This window comes from Pholis gunnellus (assembly GCF_910591455.1).
Source record: "Pholis gunnellus genome assembly, chromosome: 5".
In the NCBI taxonomy this organism is placed as follows: Eukaryota; Metazoa; Chordata; class Actinopteri; order Perciformes; family Pholidae; genus Pholis; species Pholis gunnellus.
Genome location: NC_136531.1, coordinates 9,128,330 through 9,147,199, shown reverse-complemented (window position 1 = coordinate 9,147,199; position 18,870 = coordinate 9,128,330). Strand labels below are relative to the sequence as shown.

At 42.7% G+C, this 18,870-nt stretch overlaps 1 protein-coding gene across 1 annotated transcript in view; it reads left to right on the top strand.

Moving 5' to 3' along the window:
* Positions 1-806: 806 nt before the first annotated feature.
* Positions 807-18,870, top strand: part of hhip (hedgehog interacting protein) — a gene marked incomplete at both ends in the record, with an annotated part of 31,339 nt that continues 13,275 nt past the window's right edge. The window contains 5 exons of the mRNA XM_079159055.1: positions 807-1,076; positions 4,928-5,120; positions 9,738-9,867; positions 11,368-11,569; positions 17,787-17,938. Coding sequence (XP_079015181.1) covers positions 807-1,076; positions 4,928-5,120; positions 9,738-9,867; positions 11,368-11,569; positions 17,787-17,938 — 947 coding nt within the window. The remainder of the gene's footprint in view (positions 1,077-4,927; positions 5,121-9,737; positions 9,868-11,367; positions 11,570-17,786; positions 17,939-18,870) is intronic.

Below are 18,870 nucleotides of genomic sequence, written 5' to 3'. Positions count from 1 at the left end.
GAACTGAACAGTTACCAATAAAAAACAAGTGGTTATATTTTTGTATATTGTATTTTAAATCACACATTTAAGGCAGAAACAGACATGAGTAATACTTGTCTTTACTGTTTAAGTCGATGGAGCCCAACAGTGCGTCTCCCACTTCTTCCACTCTCCGTCCTCTGCTCTAGCAGGTAACTGTTTATCTCGACGTGGACGCGACTGTGGCCACATGCGCGCTCCCGCGAAGTCATACGTCACCGCGCTCGCTCCTCTTCTCGCGCGCTGGTTAAAAAGAAGGAGGATAGAGCACGGGAAAACATGTGAGCGGTCTGAGGACTTTAGTGAGAGACAACTTTTATGTCTTCTATGTTTTTTTTTTGACCCTGTGCATGCACAAACCGCCGTGTTGTGCTTAAAAGGATTTACACCTAAAGGAACGTCTTTTGCAGTTGGGGTTTTGACTTTTTGATTTCATCAGGATAAATTATCATTGTTTTGCTTTTATTTTAATCAGCTTTTGTTTTATTTTAGTTGTACTATATAGCCGAAGCAGAAGCAACAACAATTATTATTTAAACAGCTTTCTTTATAGCAGTGAGTCACATTTAGGACACCTGTTCTGATTAACAGCATATTTGTAATGTTCTGGTAGTAATTGGCTTCTGCTGCTTTGATAAATATAGCCCAAAATAAATAAATACATAGGCTACATTGCAGGCTAAGCCCACTCCTATTTTAGAAAAGGGTACCACACTTTGAGGTCTTCTTTTATTGCATTTCTACATTTTTTGTGAATTTTGTGACATTTTTTTTTTTTTTAAACTATGAAGCATCTGCAATTTGTGCTCGTCCTGTCCATCGCGGTCAGCGTGTGGGAATGTGGGGACGCAAAGTTTGGCGAAAGGGGAGAAATTAGCCCCAGGAGAAGAAGATGTTACGACGGAAGCTTGCCCAAGCGGCTGAAGAAAAGGGAGCGAAAAGTGTTGCTTGACGGCAGCAGCAGCGGAGAGGTTTGCCACAGGTTGTATCCCCGTGTGTCCTGCTGTCCCACCAGGAGAGCCGCCTATCAGATCCTGCACCGCAGGGATGCCAGGGTAGGTTACTGTCCGTCCACCACGCTGCATTTTCAAATTAAGGGACTGGGGTTTTACTGCTTAAACGCCCGAGGAGATGCATTTCATTCACAGCGCTTTTGTATTGTCATTCTAGCTCTTGTAGCCGGCAGTTGAATGTGGGGATGGCCAGGGGAAATAGCCCCGGGCTACCTCTGAGTGTCCCGATGGAAAAAGTCTTGATTTATCACTGCTAAACTGTGTGTGTGGGTGTGTGTGTGTGTGTGGTTGCCTGGCAGGTGACCTTACCATACCTTTGTGTTTTTTTAATATCACCTAAAGGTTCGCCCTGTAAAGTCCTTATTTGTGAAATAGCCTCCACGTGATGTCTGTAGGATACTGTTATCTTATCACGTTTTTAATCTCGTATGATATCGTTATATCCCTTTAATATATTCTCATAGCAACTTATTTTGCTCGTATCCTTTCTGTAAGGGTTTACCTGTTTGTTTTACTTACCTGGTCTGAAAGTTAGTTTTCCATGTTTTGAGGATTTATTTTGTATTTTGTTTACTGGGTGTCTGGCTTTACACAGTCTGGTGCAACACTAATTTAGCTGTGCAATGCGCACAGCCGATTTGCGTTACTTCTCGCTACAGTCAGCTTTAACTGTCAGGGAGAGAGGGACAGCCCACTAGACACACTGTTGAACCGTTCACCCGAAAAGGTAGGAGCCCGGTGGTGAACCGTCGACACGTTTTTACCGGAGCTGGCAGCTGATAACGAACTGTTGACTTGTCGTCTTATTGACAGCCATTCGCTCGGCGTTAACGCACAGGAAGTTGTTAAGGGGCACGTTCCACGAAATGTACCGTGCTCGCGCTTTCACGAAAAAAAGTCTTGGCCGTTATGGCATCGACCGAAGTGATACAATGAGTGCGACAATGTCATGTAAGCAAGAATTTAAAAAAAAGCATATGCTCATTTTTTTCGGTGGGGTAAAGGCAATAAAAAGCGACTGTATGCGCCAAACTTGTGTAGCTGATTCCGTTGGATCCTCACCGAGCCGTTGTCCTGTAAACCATTCCTCGAATCATTCAGTGGCTGGGTGGTATCTCACTTTGTGTTGCGACAAAAAGCCATATTGCATCATTTAATTTGCTCAAGTCATGCAAATAAGAGGGGGGGGGGGGGGGGGTGGGGGGGTGAATAGGACAAACTCGACTTCTCCTCCTCCCCACTACACTGCCCACACACGGAGCCCTTTCTGATTATGGCAAAAGAATAACAACCACACCATTGTGTTTGTTGGTTTCACTAATGGGAGAAGCTGGAGAACATCACTCTCCCCCAGTCATCAGCCCTGTCCAATCGTAATGCCTTTGAGAGGGTGTGTGTCCTTCACTATATCCCCCTGCCAACCAACTTACACCTATTCCCTGAGGACAAGTGTTTTGTTAAAGCTTAGCATTGCCCACATCAGTGCTCTCCCCCTCTCTCAGTCTCCCTGACCATATGAGGTTTGCACAGTGTTACTGATTTATTGCATTTGAAAGGCAAGTGTTTTTTTTTGCTTTTTGTTGTTTCTCCCAAGTTCGGCATTTTATTTGAATATGTTTGTTCCGGCAATTTCATTGGCAAAAGCCATCATCCAGATGCTATCCTAGAAAGAAGTAATCCTGTAACAGCTGTTCTCCCATGTGACGCCATGCATTGCAGCTTGGTGCGATGCCAACTTCAGAGAATGCAATGTAAACATCTGAAATAGCCGGGTAATACCTCAGTGACTATTTTAGTTTCTTACACTATTATTACTCCATGTTTGTTTGATTATGGCTCTGTTCTTGACTTGCTTTAGCGTGTCCTCAGCAAAAGTGCAACAGCTGAGCCTCATTGACATTTTCTCCCTGCTTTTGAGGAACGTATTCACTGAGATTCAGCAAAACACAACAAACAAAGGTCCACTTGTTCTGGTTTGGATGATGGCAACATTGGAGCCCATCCCAGCAACATATGGACACAGGGCATGGCTGAGTGCACACAAATGATACTCTCCATGGACCTTGTGCCAGCCCATGGCACTCAGAATCAATGGGCAATTTAGAGCAGGAGGGCAGGCATGCCCCACGACACTGCATGGCATGGGTTTTGACAGTGGACCACACCACACATAGCCAGCCTGGAGCTCCCTTTTTTTTTTTTTTTTAGGAAACCGTCAACAATTAGATGAAATATAGAACAAAAGTGGGATTCAGATCTGAGTTTAACCATGGAATCTCAGTTAGGCCAGAATTTCTTTTCTGTCTTCAATTCCGTTGTACTTCATTTTGTGATTAGAGATTGTATGTTTATGTTAGTATATCTTTCAGGTTAGACCCTCACGTTTTTGCCAGATGTTATGCTACCTGTTGGGTAAACTCAGCTCTGAATATCTGCTAAACAGAAAATCTTTTCTCCAGTTGCAGTTTGTTTTGCTGTCCGAGCGAAGTGTAAGGCATCCATATGTTGGCCTTGGGTCCGCTGGTCTAATTGACTTCGACAGACTGCTAATTTGTTGATACCAGAGTGGGAATGATGTGCCTGTCTATCTCTAAATTGGTGTTTACACATGGACCTCACACAGAGCAAAGCACTACCAGCCTGCCTGCCTGGCTGCCCAAGCAGCGCTGCTCTTGACCTAAAACAGATTACATTGTGTTTTATTACAGCTAATTTGTTATGTAAATAATCCTGCTAATTTCTTTTGGATTAACTCTTTGTGTACCTTTGCGTAATGACCCCAAGTCAGTCTTTTAGGCTCTTAATTTGGCTTCATTCATTTCATGCCCGCAATCTGTCAGACATGGGAATTGTAATTTGACTTTAACTGTTTATGAACTTGGGTAAGTAGGCAGTGATTGAGATTATTTCTTTGTTTATTGCTCCAAACAGACAGGGTGTTCCAACCTCAATGTTTAACAAATTGGTATCAAAGGATATAGAATTGCAGAATACAGAAAATGTTGTTGGGATAGAAATTGGAAAACATCAGTGTACGGGGCTTTGTTATGATTCAGTTTGTGTAGATTGAGATTGTAAAATCTCTGAAGAAATGCTTCAGTGTGAGAATGCGGTAAGAGGCCATACCAGTACTACCAGTGGAAATTTGGAGTGTCTTTGCAGTGTGAATGGTGTGAACGTTCATGCAGATCGTGGAACTGTAGAGAGGCTGCAGACTTTCACACCATCACAAGTGACTGTCTGTCTCCCTCCTCATTCTTCATTCATCAAATGATGCAAGGAAAAAAGAACATTTCTATGCAAAAAAATGATCTGTTCAGCACAGTATCAACCCAAACAATAACTAACCACATGTCAAATCTGAGGATCATGTAGAATATAAACACACTACATGATGACGTTGATGTTCAACGTGTGATGTGGCATGTGAGGGAATGGGTTTATTACATCTAGTGTTGCCTTACACCTTGTTGCCAACGTGAGAGTATCTCACTTTGCACGTGTCATATGGGAGAAAGATGTTGTTTTCTGGATGTGCTGTTGTAACTTTGGAGTATTTGTGTTTAGTAGAGATCATTGCCTTTCTCTGTGGTAACTAGGGGTAGATTTTACACATTACATGGACTGATATATAGATGCACATTGAAAAATGTAGGTGAATTCTTTTAAGGGCTAATATTTCCCTTTAAAATGTAATTTGGACTCACTGGAGTCATTTGGAAACACTTTACTTTGTGTCTAGTTATAGTTTTCAGAATCTCAGTGTCTTGAGTTGTCAGGAATTTATGATTACGTCGATTTGAAAACACACCCCGCATTCTGAATTCAAGAAGTAAAAGTTAATAGCCGAACATTTTAATCAGGCATTGGTCCTTGTTGCGTGTGGTCTCCAGATTTTCTCCACCAACAACACCGAATGTGGACGTCTCCTGGAGGAGATCAAGTGTGCTCGCTGCTCCCCCAATGCCCAGGTGTTGTTCCACTCCTTGGACATGGATAAGATGCCACACAGGGAGCCAGACCTGCCCCGGCTCTGCCAGGACTTCTGCCGTGAGTTCTACTACACCTGCAGGGGGCACATACCAGGTAATTATACAGATAATAATGACCGTGAATGTGACTTGAATTATAGCCCCTGTGTGGTTACCTGGTGATACGCAAGCAAACATACACACACATAGAGTAAGTGAAAGTAGGCATACGTTATACTTGCTCATTTCGGTCTCCCATGCATTTGAAATGAAACTGACACTTCTGATTGTGATGAATTAAAATTCCCAGCAGGCCTCATTTCTCATTGAGACTCAGCCTGCACATGTAGAACTAGCAGATTTTTGGACTTATGCAAAAAGTGGTGCGTCAGTAGTCTGGTCTGTGAATATTTATTTATCCAGCTCTTACCTCATCTGACCTCACCTCCATTTGTTGCTGAGCTTGTCTCTCCCGTTTGCTTGCTCGCTGCCTCGCTCCTTGCTTTACTGTTGCACTTTAATGCATCAGTAAAAGGACTTGGCTACATAGACACAGCGCCCGTATGCTGATTAGTCTGCAGTCTGACGTAGCACATTTGGTCTTGCAATATTTTAGCTTTTTTTTGACGCAGTATTCAGTCTCGCTGTATTTATGGCACCAGGTGCAGAAAGTTTTGTTCTCCTGTCTCTGTTTGGTTTGTTTGGATCACGCACGTTTATTTTAATCAGCATAAATATGCAAACATGTGACTTTTTTTTGAAGACCTTGAATGTAGTTACAGTTCACCGATTTGAGGCATTTCCTGTCATGTGAATGGAAAATATTAGATTTGCAAAGGTGGGTGTGAAAACATGCACTAACAAAAGCTGATCCAGCCTGACCAGTGTACCAGAAAACTGGACTGGAGCTAAATAAACTATTTTATCACCTGTTCCTGGATACTGCTCACCAGACTCAACTCCTGGGGTTGATTCTCTATTCGGGAAACATAAGCACCCTAGCTGTGGTCTAGACATGACTGCCCAGCACCTTGCCTTCCTCAGACATAGACCACACTTAAAAACCTGTGGCTCATGCTCTGCCACTAGTAAGTTTTCATTTAACTAGTAAGTTCACATGAATCTAAGCATAGCTGAAGTGTTGCTTTACTGGCTCCTGTCATCTCAGACTATGAGCTCTACTAGGAGATGTCAGAATCCACAGAACAGGGAAAAAACCCATTGATGCAACCGATTTCCTTGTGGATACTGCTAAATGATAGGAACCCCTTTGCCCTTTGAAAGCATTTGGTCTTCAGAACTTCCTTTGGAGAGATGCAAGATCAGAGGTACCTGTGCCTTCACAGTGCATACCAAACATGATCAAACACTCTCTGACTGTCTTTTCTCCTCCAGCAAAGTCTTCTTCCAATCTCTGTCGCCACAAACTGATTAGATCTGCTGAGATTTGCAAACAGAGAACAGTTTCAAACACACTTGTCCGCAACCCACCCACATGGTATGCTTCAGCTCAAGTCGAATATCAAACACATACATTCCATCTGAGTCCATCTGAGTCTGCATCTAATGGCCTGCTCGCATATCTTGTACTGCTGTTGAACTACAATTGAGGTTGGCGAGTGGGACTCCACAGAGCCTGGAGAGAGGAAAGAAGAAGACTTTGAGTTGACCTGCATTACTTGCTCAGGAGCTGACAGACATATGGGCTCAGCGAGTTAAACCAAAAAAGCTTAAGAGAGGAATCGAATCCCCCCCCCCCCTCCCCCTCTCCCTCTGTCCACCGTCGTACCCCCCCTTCCCATCCAGCCCTCCACAGATCAGCATATGTGGTGACGAATGACACATTTATTTTTCTACAAAGGTTGTGTGTATGTAAAACTGCTGAAGTGCATCAAGATGTCAAGTACTTTGGGTGGGCCACCCAGGTTGCCTTGGAAGATAACCAGATGGAAGTATAACTTTAGCGCTGGGGAGCCGGGAATATGGACAGAGTTCTGTCTCTCTTTCTCTCTCTCTCTTTTGCTCTCTTTCTCTCTCTCTCTCTCTTTCTCTCCCCACTTCTTTGCTCTTTCCCTCCTGTCTTTTTTTTTCTTTTGCATGCTCTTCCTCTTCTCTTTTACTTGGTTCATGCTCTTCTTTTCTGTGCACACTGTACAATTAAGGTGGAACATGCATAAATACAGGATGACTGAAATAATGCACACCCTACAAAATATATTGTACATTGATTAACTAGATTGAATCCTATTGCAGAGATAAATCTCTCCATAGAGTTATAAGCGTTGTTTGCATAAACAATAACAACTGTGTTGGCATTTTAGAATGTTTGATACAAATATTTGTGGACCTGCAGCTTATCATGGGAGGCAGTTAACAGTGAAGATAAGATAAGATAATCCTTTACACAAACATGAACAGACAATATTATGTCCTTAACTTTTTCTAATTCAAAATCACCAGCCAAAGGAATTCAAATGAAACGGTAGCCTTTTACTGCATCCATAACTGTCGTCCTGCTCCCATGAAACGTCCTACCAGCCCTTGATTAGGGTATGTACTTAGCCCCCATTTCTCCATAAAGACATTTACTGCCTTGACTTTCACTTCTGCCTGGAGGCCTCCAACCTTCCCCAAACTCCTCTTCTCTCATATCTTCCTCCCCTCCTCACTCCCAACCCCCCCATCCTGCACCCGAGGTCCCCAACCAGCATGCTTAAGATAACTGCAGACACAAGTGAGTGGGTGGTATAGCCAGAGCTCTGTGTGTGTGTGTGTGTGTGTGTGTTTGATCTTCATGTTGTGTTTAGATGTTTGAGGGGATATCCTATCACCTCCAGTATTTGGTGCGGTCAGCTCTTGTGGTCGGTGTGTGGCAGGAGAGGGAGATGAAAGGAGGGACAGGGAGAGTCCTGTTTGTGTTTTTATCACTGGTGTATTTGCTCTCCTCTGTCCTCTGAGGGATTGACTAGAGGAAACAATATTGCCAAGATTGTTTTTAGGTCGCAAAGGGCCTCTGAGACCCACTGCACACTTTGCTTTTTGCCGGGAATAGTGTTGTGACTGCACAGGCTGGAGGCGTAGCTGCGTGTGACTGCTATGTTTACGCAGATCACTTTTGGCCCTGGCACTGAAACATTTTAGGTAAACCTGCAGGCCAACGAGAAATGTGGAATGATGAGATGGCAGTTGTACCTAGAATTCACATGCTAACTTAGTAGAATACGATCAGAAAGCCAAGTCAAGTCAATTCTATTCAGCCCAATCTGTAGAGTTTATGACACCCTCTATCGTTAGACCCCCTTGATTCAGAAAAGGAAAAACAAAACTCAAGAACCATTTGGAAACATCACGTCTTTGCTTGGCAATGCAATCTCTCACCCTGAAAAATGTTGTTTGTTTATTCCAAATTACATGCCATATTTAACAGGTTGACTATTTCATATTGCATGCTGTGCCCATGTGTTGCTCAGTAATGCAAACCAGTCAGACCTGTTTGAAGGAAAGAACAAGTGGTCTGGACTTATTCACTGAAGAGCATCTAGGGATGCCTAAGTATTGCCGGAATAATGCAATGTTTTTTCTTCTAATAATTGAATGGAGATACAGTTTTGCACAAGGAAAACCATCTAACTACACTGAAGTGGCCTTTTGACATGCTGATTTTGACAGGTGAGAGTAAGAGCTGTGACACGGTTTGTCCCTCAACTTGTGTGCGCAGAGTGAATTTGCTAATTCAAAGGTCCTACAAATGGCCTAATACGATGAACTATTATGACATATAATGACAACAAATTGAACACTCTGATCTTTTCAAGTAAATATGAGTGTTTCTCAGTCTTTCTCTATCAGTGTTTTCAATTTGGTTCTATTTTTGTTGATAGTTTGATTAAATTTATGTCGGGGTGTGCTAAGGCTGTATGAGCAGAGTCTTTGGAGCTGCTGGATGAAGGGAATATGACTTTATTCCTCGAAAGGTCAGTCAGATTTGAGACTGTAGATGAAAATCACTGTATATTTGCTGCCTTCAGATGGCTGCAGAGAGAGGTATACAACAAAAAGCCTTCACACAACACACACGTTCCACTGAAGAAGTGCTGGTAGGAATCAGTCACGACGACAAACTGGATTTTTTCTGTGCATTTAATTGTGTCTTCTGGTTAAGAATGTATATGGAAAGTAAAATAAACAAGCAAAGCATCACTATGTTGCTGGATAGACCTCGAAGAAAGCCAGTGTCAGAGTTCTTTCATCGGAATCCATTAGGACTAGTCCAAAAGCATAATCAAAATAATGACAGTGTAAACTTATATCGAGAATGCAATCTGTATGCTCTCTGGAGGAGGCATAGTTCACAGCAGGGCCCTTTCTGATCTGCGATCCATTTGGTTTGGCCCATTTTCTTTTCACTTGTTCATTTCGGGCCTCGTCTAGCCAGGATTTGGTTTGGCTCATCGAGCATAACTCCAACCCTCCCAAACACACAAGCACATCACATATGTTCTCTCTAACTCTTTTGTCCTCTCTTGCACATACTCATGCATGCACACAGTTATTGTACAACCACATACAACTACAGAAATGTGTACCATTGAAACACTGTTAAAAGAAAATGAATTGTATTTTCCCGGTTTAGGTGTTTGCATTAGTCCTCTGTATGAAGTCATTTAACCATGCAGTATCTACAGTAAGTTTAAGACCCTCTGTCTATGTCTTTATCTGTTGTGTTTGCTAGAACTGTTCCAGGCCGATGTAGATGAGTTCTGCCAATACTATGGGAGGAGAGATGCCAGTCTGTGCTTTCCAGATTTTCAACGAAAGCAACCGCAAGGGCAAGATTCCAACTACTTGGAAGACGAGAAAAGGTTTGTAGCCTGACTTTTATCGTGTTTTATTCCATTTGAGGATTGAATTACACTATGGAAGATGAACATATTATTATTTAGAATGAGCTTTGGCTAGTTCTTCAATGTGTTTCAGCCAAGTGAACCTTCTGGTTTCATTAGTACTTTGTACTGACACTGACATTCAGCCGTGATTTTTATGTTTTTATAGAAACATGTTCTGGGTTCACTGGTCCATTTTGACATGGTCCATACTCTCAGACAGAAATGCTATGCCATCTCCTCTCTAATCCTAAAGTTTGTCCAGACTGCATTTGCTCAGCTTTGCTCACATAATGAAAATGCTTATCCTGCGTCATTCTGGTTGCCTCTCTCACAGCAAAGGTCTGTGCATCATAGAGGGCTTTGCCCTTTTGTCCATGGGGGGATGCCTTTCATCTCTATGTTCCCCGAGGCAAGAGGGCCAAGCAGTATGTGCACCTGAATAGCAACGACCAACATTCAGTCAAATAACTTCCAAAAGTTACAGTCAGGGGCTCATTTGTCACTTCTGCGCCTTATCCTCTGAGAGGTCGACTCAGGTAAATGAGCAGGACTTTCTTACATTAGAGGCTGGAAGAAAGGGTCTAAATTAAATCACAGTTATGGGCTTGCATTTTGGCCTTTGCTTTTAGGACATTGAGACGCAGAGTTCAAGTGCTCATGTGGTCCTCGTGCAATCCACAGAGAGAGTGCTGATGCACTTTTTGGTATTTTCATGGCTGGTGATACGTAGCTAACCAGAGCACATAGAAAACAGGATAGGACAAGAAATAATCCACCAGTATACATTACCAGCAGTGTGTTAGTTGGTTATGGGCTGGTATCAATTGTGGCCAGTCACATTAGCTTCTCCTATCCCCTTTTAAAATCTGTGTTCTCTGCAGCAAAAGCGACCATCTACACAGGAGGGAAAGCAACAGGGGTTCTTTTCCCCGTCTCTACAGTTTAGTCAGGTACCTGCACAGTGGAGGGTGTACAATGGAGGGACAGAACGAACCTTCTGTGCTAGATTAAAAGACGGAGGGAGACTGTTGGTGGGAACAGTGTTCAGTGATGTAGAGAGGAGAAAGAAGTTTTAGTTGTATTATAATAGACATGATGATGGACTGAAATTTTATTTTGCATTTAAATGTCGCATTTTTCTGTTTAACAATGTTCCCACCTTGACAAATGGCAAGTCACCAAATTAGTAAACCAGCAAAGGTGAGGAAAAACCTCACTGAGCCTTTGCGAAATGCAACATCAGACTTCTAAACCAATGGTATAAGAATGGAAAAGAGCTCACCTGCTAGTTTTTTCAGTTGAGACAAATATCAAGTACATGCAGTCCGACACAGCAAAGTTATATCTTACAGCTGAATACTGTTTGCTTCCTTCCAAATATTACTGCTTCAGATTCGATCATGCCTCTTATACCTCATAATTGGATTATTCACGGCCACCGTCGGTCTCTGACCTTTTGTCTCCCTTGTTACCCAGGAAACACAAACACAACTGCTACTGTGCCCAGGAGGTGTTGAGTGGTCTGAGGCAGCCGGTGGCCGTGGTGCACTGTGGGGATGGATCCCAGCGGCTCTTTGTCCTGGAGAGAGAGGGAATTGTCAGGATACTCAACCATGACCTCGAGCTAATCAAGGAGCCCTTCCTGGACATACACAAGCTGGTGCAAAACGGCCTGAAGGTAGGAATAAGCCTGCCTTTAGTGTTAACAGTGTTTTTCCAGAGGTAACCTGATAACATGGATACAATTTCAGCGCAGATGTAAACAGCAAAGAGGAAAGGATCTTGGCTGATGGAGTATTAAATATTGTTTGCTACATTGCTAGAGTAAAGAATTAAGGTTTTACAGCCTTAACACTAAGCTTTACAACACGACTGTTTGCACCTATGTAAACGTGTGAGGAACATCTACAGCCAAGACAAATTCCTTAAAAATGGTGCCTGCTCACTATTAGTATTCAATCATATAATTACACCCAACGAGCAGTCATTCATCAAATGGAATTGTGGCTAGTCATTACGCTATTATCTGCTAATTAACTGTACATACCGCACACATTGTGCAAACTGCTAATTTTCTGCTAATTCTCACAAGATGGGTTAACAGCTTTCTTAATCTCTCCCATATTGTTCCTATAAGGGTTCTAATAGCCCCCATGGTTACCCAATACTCAAGGTATATACTCAAATGCCTTTGATATCCTTTTGCTTTCTCCTGCTCTCTATGTGGTTTACTGAGGTTCTTTCTGTCTTTTAGAAGAGCTGAAAAAATTGATATTTTTACATTTCTGTCAGGATTTAGTCGCTATGTAGGATTTACATTGTCTGCCTGCCAGAAGAGGGGACATGATAGAGGTGTCATGGGGCAAGTACTAGTACTTCTACTTCTGTTTGGCTGTGAGCCCTCTCTGAGAAAAATAAACATGGCCAGGGCTGTATAAAAAGAGATACAATTACATGAAGTGTATTTTCTCATTTATCCAAAATATGTTTACAAAAACACACGCATCCAAATGATAAATACTAGGTGCTGGACAGAAGGACATCTGCACACTACATAATGGTGAGTTGACCTGTCCGGTGCTCTGTCCGGCGACCTTTTTTAGTATGTATTTCAGGGTGTGTCTCTGTATTATATTCTTTGTTTGAAAAAGAGCTTGTCGCTTGAAATGTCACTTGGTGGTTATTACATATATATACATGTATGTATATATTCAATGGAGCATTATCCATTGTGCAGATTTTTTCTTTTTCTAGCCTGATGTAGATTTTGGAAATTGTTACGTTGTGTCATAGAGTAGATATATTTTCAACCAACTGTGTGTTGTGGTGTTTGTTCTTAAAATATCTTCTTTGTGACATTGGAAATATTGCAAGACTTAGACATAAATAGTTTGTAATACTGCAGCTATAACAAATGTCTCTATGGATCTCAATTACAAAGACGCTGTAATCTTCAGGGTAATGTCCTGATAATAGCTTTTTATCCGTAATCCTTACTTCATCTCAGATTTTGAATTTGAGAATTGTTCGGAAATTGTTGAGATGGCACGAGATGGGTTAGCTGGGATTTTTGTGGGGCACACTCCCAAGCAGGAAGTTTATCCATCACGCATGCCTCCTGCTCCTCCACTGACAAGACCCTTTGCTTACAAGGAGTCAAACGGAGCGCAGCAATTGAATGTGCAACTGCCCCCTGCGGTATGCTCTCGCTGCTCTGCTGTGCTACCTTATCGTCATTTAATCCAAACTGGTTGTGGATAAAGTGATCATTATGACAATTAGACGTGGCTCGATCCCCCGCAGGCCCCAGGAGTCCTATACTGGGATGTTGGCTGCCGTAAAGGGCTCCCAGCCACACGGGGTGAACAGAACCAGGGGAGGGCTAAGGTGTTTACTGGCAGCATCAACAGGATGGAGCAGGCTTTATACAGAGAGAGGAACCCAGGCCCCCAGGAGACAGGGCAGATAACGGGTTTATCATCAGCTCCACGCACATGCTTTGATTGTAATGTTCTGTGTTTCCTTCTGCTCCTCTATCCCCCTCCTTCCACGGATCCCCCCGGTGCCAATTAAGCTGAACTGCACAGAAACAATGCTGCGCTGTGGTGGTGTGGGCTCCTAGCTGCGCTGTGGGTGTTCTTCTCCTGAAATTCAATCTCTATACTATAAGAGATTTTGTTGCTTCAGCTTGGAAGCAGTCCAGTTAGTGTCTGTGTGTTTATAAATACAATACAAAAGAAGCTATATTATGAATATAACTTTTAAGCGATTAAATAAAACATTAGGTTGAAGCAATATTCTATATACAGTACAATGCTTTCAAATCAATTTATTTAAAACAATCTTCAGGCAAGTTTGCCACAAAATTAGAGTTTCTCGTTGGTGCCTGTCAAATAAAGCAATTTAAGTTGCTCCAATTTTTCACAAGTCTCATGAATGTGAGGACCCAGTAGCACCGTTTCATTCTATATGTGGTGTGGTTCACTTTGTGTACGACTCCATTTCCCAGGTTAACATGTTTTATTGGATAGCAGTGCTTCGAGCATACGAGAGTTACACAAAGCTTTATAGAGAACTTAATGACAAAACTTTGAACAGGATTAAATATGACAACAACTGCAATTATCCTTGAACTTGTTTGTAGTAGCACTCAGGGCAACCTATTTTAAGCAGCAACTGTTAAATCCCAAAACAATTATCTTTAATGTATATGTAAATTCTGTGGTGTGTAGTTGTTTTTGTGGACTTTGATGCTAAGCTTCAGCCTCTGCTCAAACAATGACAGCGCATTGCACTTTACAACTTCAGAAAAGACACTTGAGACTAGCACGTGTGATAGTGACAGTGAGTTTTATAAATGCAGACATCTGTGAGCAGCATCCCAAAACTGACAGTCCACTGACATGTATTAGCCTGTGTAACATGGACGAGGGGGCCTGCAATAAAGTATTTCACTGTTAAAACAAATAAGTCACAGCATGTTATTCTTTCTTTCCTTGCTCCGCTGACAGCTGCTCTGCATTCTCAGCGGCCATCAGAGGCCCAGGGCTGCTCTCATATGGACTAAAATAAGTGGCCTCATCTTCACTATAACTCATAATGATCTCACAATTATCCTCTAACGGTGGGACGCCTGCTAGTGAAAGATGTTAACAAATATAACAGTTACAGTCGGCAAAAAAAGAGTCTATTCTATGAACTTTATGGCCCGGTTAATGGATTATATCTTATTCTTGGTTAGTGGCAAGATTAATGTGTCATGAAATTGCTATGAAATTTTCACAGGATTTATGTATAAACAGGTGGAGGAGTAGCAGTGGAGATTTGGTTCCCATTGTACAAGGGGAAAGCAGATAATACTTCACATTCTCTGTGTGTGAGGGGGGGTGTGAGCGTAGATGGTGCAGGTAGTCTTTGAGTGAAGGGCGTGGACATTGTTTTGCTCTAATCAACTCATGTGGAATATCTTTTGGTGGAGGAATGCACACGAGCCAATGAGGAAGGATCAAAAGATTCAGGGTAACAATGCATGAGCCAACAGGTGCGTCACTAGGACTCAAAGACAGCTGCCCCTGCAGAATTGGAAAATGTAGCGTGGTGTGTGTGTCTGTGTGTGTGTGTGTGTGTGTCGCTGCCTCCGCCACTCAGAAAGGACCAGCATTCAATGTAATGCACCGTGAGATGTGAGATAACAACCGCTCCTCATCCCTGCACCACACTTTCCCAGCTTTCTGTGGAGCGACGCCAACACTTTGACAGTGCCAAAGCCAGAGCCCCAAGAGAACACTTGGAGGGAAAAGAGGAATGCAGAGGCAGGTGTTTGTGAAAAATGAAGAGATAATAATTCATGAGAGATTCAATCAGAGCCCCCTGCCTGGATGTTGAAGAATGATGGCAGTCATAAAAAAAAGGGAGAAATGGAGGGAATGTGATTTAACTCGACACAACAGTCATTTGTACAGTTTGAGGTTTGGAGATGGCATTATAATCAGCAACATTAACCTCTGCTGTTAAGAAATTATGCAGGTATATTATTATTAATATGAGGGTTAAGTGCTCGTCATAAAACAGAGAATTTTGCAGCTTACCCCTAAATTGTCCCTCATCCATACATCTACTGAAGGTGAACAGTATACCGCACTACACAGCATGGTACCAAAGTCCACACATTGTACTGTACTGTTGTAGTTGATAAATACTATGAAACAAGGCAAACATCCCTAACACAACTGCTGAATCTAATCTTGGCTTTTAAATCCGCAATGTAGAAGCTGAATCCCCGAAAATTCACTTTGCAGCTGACAATATGTGAAACCTGCAGTTTAGCTTGTCCCTACAGGATATTGATTTCTAAACCCTGCCAAGACTATCCGGCCTATTGCAGCCCTGGCAGCCGTTTTAGCATGATCAGTGTTTAGCACTTTGTCTTCTTTTAATCAAGGTACCTCCTTGGATTGACTCTGCAGTGAAAGACTTTCTAATGCAGTGTTTGTTTCTTATGGCTCCAGTGCCAACTCTGCTGTTCGCCTGCTGCTGAAGGAGCTAGTCATTAGCAAGGGAGCTAATATTTAAGCCCTTTTCACCACTGTGTATCATGGTGGTCCTCCTTTGACTCCGGATCTAGGCCTCTTTGGAATTGCGGTCTTTGACCCACTCCCTATGGCAAGTTTATTTTGGGGATGTGGGTCACTGCATCCCCAAATCCAACACATGGATCCAGCATTTCAAGGTGAGGTTGAGAATTTCTCTTCCCAAGATGAAGCCTTTTGACATTCTTTTGCAAAGTGCAGTCACCTCGGCTCTCACTAACATCCAGCTGTGCAGTGTGCTGTATCCAGTCTCACTAACTCCTTTTTTATTTGACTTCAGTGATCTGACATTTAGTAGTACTCGTAAATTTCTGCCTTTTGCGGTGGAGATTTATTTGTCAACTTTCACAACATTTCACTTTATATTCAGCTTAATAGAACCCCTGTGGCTTATCATGTGGGTCTCTGTTGTTGCTCATTTGTGCTTCAGATACATTTCTTTGGAGAGAGTCATCTCTTTCATTCACATGTGGCCTATGTCACTGCTGCATTTGACTGGGCCAAGTCTAACTCAGTCCAAACAGAACTACAAGATTCAGTACACCACTTTATGATGTGTGTGTTACTTGGCCTGTGACACAGACTACACCTATCCAGAGCCTCCCACTTGTGTTCAAATCAATCCACATGTTTTGATCTGAATTCCGTTCTTTTACTATTTTAAGAAGGAATACCTTAAGGATGAGACGGCTGTGTTAATTGTAGACGTGATACTAGTTTGTTTGCCATGAGTGAGATAACTTCTCTGCATGATGCTCACTATTATTCTTTTTTTTAAAAAGAATCGAGCTGTTTTAGAGAGATACAACCACACAGGGACCACTTTATAAACATTATTCACACCTAAGCCTTGCATTCTGCTCATTCTTTTGTCAAGAAGAAATAGTGAGGGAGAGTACAACATAAAAAAGGGGCGACCAGGCTAGTCTTGCCGAGGGAATGAAATGCTGTAGCTGATTATTACAGCTAACTATGATGGGAGGACCACCATGGTAGTGACAACTGATGTAGCTGCCTCCGGGGTGAGACAAAGGTTTACATATTACACAAGCAATTTAGATGTTTTCTAAACATGTTGCCAAGACAGTGGGAGTTGGCAGCTTTTTGCCCCCCCCCCCCCCCCCCCCCCCCCCCATCCTCCTTCCCTCAACCCCCCCAAGCCTTGAATTTTGCATGGATTTTGTGTAAACCAGGAAAGAGCGAGGGGATGGGGAGCAAAAAGCACGGACTGAAGCACTCTGCACTTTAGTGCTCTCTATGAACTGTGAGTGAGCTAATAAATTCTTTCAGCCACTCAGCGTAGCATTCACGGATATCCCCCAAAGATTACACACACAAATCACTGCACAATGGAGGCCACCGGGAGGGCCTGGGCGTCACAGGGGCCCCCCGACCCTGTGGACAAGCGCACATAACCAGGCTGCAGAGAGGACTGGGCGAAGGCGGGGGTTTGTAGAGGAGGTGCAGCTCTACCCAGAGTCAAATGCTTTATAATGGTTGGTAATGGTATATTCAAGGAGGTTGGTGAAGGTGTGAAGTGAAACAGGCGAGGGTAGAAAAAGAGAGAATGGGAGAATAGCAGGGGTGTGAAAGGGAATGTGATGGATAAATAAAAAAAAGGGGGGGATTAGAGAGGTTGAAGAATTGAAGAGGTGGGGGGTGATGGGTGTGTAGGGGTGGCATGTAGTGGTCTTGGTGATGATGAAGATGACCGAGGGGGGTGATTCCAACCCCACACAGCCGAGCAGAAGCCAAGGAGGGACATAATTAACTGCTGGATCTTTTGTGTTTCTCATCTGACTGCAGGGCGGAGATGAAAGGGGCCTGCTAAGCCTGGCATTCCACCCCAATTACAAGAAGAATGGCAAGCTCTACGTCTCCTACACCACCAACCAAGAGCGTTGGGCAATCGGACCACACGACCACATTCTCCGTGTGGTTGAATACACCGTTTCGAGGTAATGGGAGAAGTGTGTGCCAAATCTACCTTAAATATGGGCCGTTCACTGCCTGAAAGGAAACCAAAACCTCAGCTGCCTCACAGTCTGGACAACATTTAACTGACCGATTAACTATTGGTGATTAATATAGCGTGGACACATGCATTGCTTCATGCAAAGCCTTAGCCCACTTACTTTACCACTGAAAAATACCGGACAGTTTACAATGTGGTCAGTCGTAATTTGTAGCGATGCATGACTATTGGTAAAGATTCCCACAATCTGCTTTTCAGTGCATGCTCTCATTTCACTGCTCAAAAATTCAAATGGTTCGATTTCTACAAATTGGAAGCTTTTCAAATGCAATAAGAGCATTAAGAATCGGTTGAAATTGAAATGTGTTGGATGTTGTGAAAAAGGTCTGATCACAAAACCCTGAAGGAACACATTTTTGGCCTGAGACCATAACAACCACAGCAAATATGAAAGCTTCAAGTGCACACAGAGTAATCTGGGCGTTCATTTGCAACGCTCTTGTTATGATAGCGACGCATGCCTTTTGCTGTGGCGATACCTCACACTCCCTTCAAAATGACCTATAATTTAGACAACAATCTTCTCTCACGAACGTGTTTAAGTGTTACATTTCAATTTGCATAATCACAGTTGTAAGTTTAACTTAATTATGTCATCTTAATTATTGTCTTGGCACGCAGTCTTGGTGACTACAGCGTATAGACCTTAATTTGAGGGTCCAATAGAGCAATGATAGCTAAAGAGTCATTTTTCTTTCTTTGGCAAGGTGCTTTTTAAAAATTGCAGGACCCAAAATAACACATCATGAAATATTTGTTGCTGATACTGTGAAGCCAAATCCTCACTTTGCACTAGAACTTGTGCAACATTTTGAATCCTGTGTTACATCTCCACCCACTGTCTTTGCCTTACTA